Source organism: Plasmopara halstedii, assembly GCF_900000015.1.
Source record: "Plasmopara halstedii genome assembly, contig: Scaffold_1911, whole genome shotgun sequence".
Lineage (NCBI taxonomy): Eukaryota > Oomycota > Peronosporomycetes > Peronosporales > Peronosporaceae > Plasmopara > Plasmopara halstedii.
In genome coordinates, this window is record NW_020188819.1 from 549 (window position 1) to 5,057 (window position 4,509).

The 4,509-nt window shown below is 47.6% G+C and overlaps 2 protein-coding genes across 2 annotated transcripts; one reads left to right on the forward strand and one right to left on the reverse strand.

Annotated features, from left to right (window-relative positions):
• Positions 1–207: 207 nt before the first annotated feature.
• On the reverse strand, positions 208–588 carry PHALS_02404 (uncharacterized protein; the record flags this gene model as incomplete). Its single annotated transcript, XM_024716899.1, has 1 exon — positions 208–588. The coding sequence occupies one exon, from the start codon at positions 586–588 to the stop codon at positions 208–210; it is 381 nt and encodes a 126-aa protein (XP_024582451.1).
• Positions 589–784: 196 nt separating this feature from the next.
• PHALS_02405 (ryanodine-inositol-triphosphate receptor ca2 channel (rir-) family protein) lies at positions 785–4,279 on the forward strand (the record flags this gene model as incomplete). Its single annotated transcript, XM_024716900.1, has 1 exon — positions 785–4,279. One exon carries the CDS (start codon positions 785–787, stop codon positions 4,277–4,279), a length of 3,495 nt encoding a protein of 1,164 aa, XP_024582452.1.
• Positions 4,280–4,509: the final 230 nt, after the last annotated feature.

The following is a 4,509-nucleotide window of genomic DNA, read 5'->3' on the forward strand; positions in this document are numbered from 1 at the left end:
TGAGCTAAGAAATATGAACGGATAGAGCGACAGCAAAGTCATATAATACATTTTCGTGGCCTATTGAAAAAATCCATGACTAGTCTCGAATTTCGAGTGTAGAACTGCCTAAGAGCAGCTCTTAATGGAGCCTGACGGCGCGGCTTCCGTCGCACCAAGGGCGTCTTCGTCGAGCTCTTTAGCTACTCAATCACCTGTTCCTTCCTCTCAACCCTCTACTTCGTCGTCACATATAAAAGATCCGGAAAAGTCCCGCAACGGCGCACCTCGTGTGAATGACAACGACAACCCAAACCTATTTTCCAAGTCCACAATGCGAGCTCCTCCTAAGAGGTTACGGAGCCGAAGTGGTAGTGGCAACAACACAAGTCCAGGACACAAAAACCGTTTGTCCGGCGGTCCGCGTCCCTCCAACACCAACACCAACACAGGAATCGTCGTGGGGAGACTAAGACGAAGGAACCGCTTAAGTGTACGAACGAACTCGCTGTCGGATGAGGAAATCGACGACGTAGTATTAACACCGCCTCGTCGCTTAGCTATGCTATCTTCACGACGTAATAAGAGGCAGCCGAGTCTCAAAAACATCGTGCGCTCGCATCTTCGTAGCTCTCCGAGTCTACCAACTAGCAGCTCGGGGTTGATAGATGCTGATGCCGACAGGAGTGTCGATGCAGATGCAGACACAGACGAATTACCAACCTTAGAACGCAGCAACTCATCGTTCGCGGGTTTAGCACAACAAGTGGTGACTTCCCGACGTGCAGCCCGAGGCTTCTTGTCCATGTGGACAAAAGATTCGACTGAGGCAATTTACGTATATCGAGGAATTCATATGGAAAAGAAAAAGCTAGATCTTGTGAGCGTCGCGTCCGAATATAAAGAAATCAAACGACGCCAGTTCTACCAAGAACTCGTTGTGTACTTTGTCTTTCTGACTCTGCTCTTCTCACTGCTGTCATGGCTACCTGTGCAGGACAGTTTCTATCAAAATGATGTAGTGGGAGCCCTCACATGTCGTGAAGAAGGCGAGTGTGCGATCAAGACTTTTGCAGACATTTATGCCTTTGCTGCCAAGCTACACGATACAGTCTGTGAGCGTGAAGACGTCACGGCACAATGGGTTCGTGTGGGAGGTGTCGGCTTTCGTCAAGTTCGAGTTGAGCAACAGCGGTGTCGAGTGTACGATGGATGGAAGGCTCCATGTTATCCATTTTACAGCCCTGACGTAGAGCAGAAAACACCTTTGCTTGGTCAAAATGGGACTGGTCGTGTGTATAAATGGAGAAATGGACTGGGCGAGCTGTCACCCGAAATTTATCGGTCTTTTTTTGATTGGTTGTTCTTCGCACCTGCCGTATCGTATGGCTCTGGTGGATATGCTGTGGATCTGTGCGATCTGGAGAGTGTACACGAACTCCAGCAAGATCATTATCTTTCGGAACACACACGAGCCGCAGCTTTCAAATTTATCTTACTTAATCCGATTACTCGCGTGTTTACCATTGGCATGCACGTGATCACAGTAGATCCGTCCGGTCATATTGATCACTTTGCGCATAGCTCTCACGTTCGAGTAATCGGTCATGAGAAACCAGAGCAATTTACGAGCGCTACTGATAACATGGAATCGGTCATTCAGCCTTGGCTTCATCGCAGAATCCTTTCAGCGATTGCTACGTCAATTTTTATGGTGCGAGAGGCGTTTGACGTGCGTGTACTTTTATGGGTCGCAATCGTTCTTTTCTTCATCACCTACTGTATCGGTGAGGCTACCGAAATGAAGTCGATGGGCATTTTAACTTATCTTGGCTCAGATCTGTGGAATGTTTTCGAATTGACCCACTTAGTGGTACTAGCTGCACTTTTGAATGACATGGTGCATTACTACATGGCATCCAGCAGCTTTGCATTAGATTTGGCGGAACTGAGCGAAGGTCGCGGTGTGGAAGAGTTGAGCCACTCACGCTCGCAAGAGTTGTTGACAGAGTTCCAGCAGCTATCTGATCTCGCTTCATTAGGATCTGCCATCAGTTTGCTGAAAGTTTTTAAATTCTTGCGCATGAATGCGACACTTAACCTGCTCTGGCGTGTGCTAGGCATGGCGATGAGTGACCTTATGGGATTCCTTGTTATATTTAATCTCATCTTCTTGGGCTATTCGGCTATGGGCAGCTATGCCTTTGGATTTGCTCTGGAAGAGTATTCAACGATTAGCAAGTCGTACGGAACGTGCTTTCAAATGTTAGCTGGCGAGATGGACTATGGGCGACTACAGCAAGCTAATCCCCGTGTTGCGCCGCTCTTCATTGGTACATTTGTTGTTTTGGTTTTTCAGATCGTCGTAAATATGTTTGTTGCAATTTTGTCGGAATACTACGAAGTCGCTAAAAACGACGAAACAGCGAGTGGGGAAGATGTAGAGTATGACGTGCTAGCTCGCATTCGTAGCTTTGTACGATCCTTTTCACCGACGGTTGTGGTTCCAAAGGACCATGGAGTGATCCGTCTTATTCCGTGGCAGCAAGTACGTCTAATTTCCACAAATCTTGTTGACCAAGAAGAAACACGGCTACGCGTGCGGAAGCTATTTCGAGGTGCCGTGTGGCGAGTTGTAGCTCTCCTGCGTTTTGGCATGAAATTTGACCGTCGAATAAATTTTGGTGATCGCAAGGCTCACGATGGAGTCGGTGGTCACGGTGGCAACAGTGGATCCAACAATGGTAGGGAAGCTCGCGAACTAGTCTCACATATTCGACTATCTGAAAACTTTGACCACAAGACGATTAAGGAGATGATTCCGATTGGTATCACGATTCGATTGCAAGGAAACTCGATATTTGGTGACGGTCTGGCGCTCAAAGTTGTCCATCATAGCAAGCTGTCTGTCGAGTGCATTGTTTTAGGTCCAAATGATTCGGAAGGCACGAGATTTGGGGCAGACACGTTTGGAAACATGAAAGGATTTGCACCACCACGCTCTATATCGTCGTTGGGCTCATTCGATGACGATTCGGACTTAGACGATGGCGCACCGCGAGAACGAATCTTGGAACTAATTGGCGGCGAAAAGCTACGTATTCCGAGGAGAAGACTAGCTGTACACTTGTGTCGTATAGTATTCAATGAGCTTAAGATTAGCCTTTTGCGTGCAACAAAGTTGCTGAATTATGCAAAGGATCACATGGTGGACGACTATCATCTCGGCTTGCTCTTTGATAGTGTTCGTGCGGAAGGTCGAACTAGTCTACGTTTTGATGAAATTTCCCGCATGCTGGACCTTTACCTACGCAAGGATAAGCGTCGAGCGATGTGTTCGCAAGCTGAAGTGCGCCGTGAAGCTCTTCAAGTAATGTATCGCTTCCATAAGTGTTTGATCGACATGCCGTCGCGTGAAAAAGAAGGCCACAACTATCGACCGAAGCCTGTTGACACATCAAAGATCGAGCTGGGTCACCTGGAACACCTTGGCGATGTTCTTGCTCGCAATTGTCATGATATGTGGGCACTCGAGCGACTTAAGCAAGGATGGCAGTATGGCAAAGAACGCGACGACTCAAACAAGAGGCATCCGAACCTCGTGCCGTACAAACTACTCTCGGTAGAAGAACAAGCTTTTGACTATCGCTCTTCAATTGAGACAATTAAGACGATAATTTTTATGAATTACACGATTTCGCGTGCGAATCATCAGCGCACACAAAGCGGCACACACGATTCCATCTCACGGTCTGCGTCGATGATGTCCGATGTCACGGATGGATTTGGCGGAAGCAACAGCTCATTGATCAGTGGCGGGTCGGAATCAACTACAAGTCCCCGGTCTGCTGATGCTGCAGTATTTGAGGAGTTAGGAACCGCCTCTCATCCTGGAGCTCTGGCCAGGCCTGTACCCTCCCTTTTACGCGAAGCCATGAGTTTCCGAAGAAATAGTCTGATGGGCGATTCTCCCTATTTCACAACCTATGGAGAGGGGAATGTTGAAGTGTATCGGCCTCTTCCCATTGATACGACCACGATTGAGCTTCCTTTGAGACTATTGCGCCTTGTAGATTTGCTGGCTGAAAATGCACACGAGGTTTGGGCGAAAGGGCGGATGGATGAAGGCTGGACGTACGGCCCCCTGCGAGACGACAGCGCTAAAAAACATCCATGCCTCGTGCCGTATGTGTTTCTCACGGATGATGAAAAGGAATATGACATCAACATTGCAAAGGAGACTCTTAAGACTTTGATTGCCATGAAGTTTACTATCCTCGACCGCTCCAGCAAATACTGATCTTGACGCGATTGTTTGGAATTGACGCATGTGTGCATGTCTGATGCGTATGATTCGAGCAAGGTCAGCCAACATAAATGCGAACTTGTAAGCGAGTATTTCGTCGAAGTTTGCGATATCTTTCAGAGACAATTTGACATGTAAAGAACATTAAGGCGGCTACGCTAACGAAAGTAGTAGTATCCGGAACATTACGCCGGCAGTTTTTTTACTTTCCGTAATTTACCTGC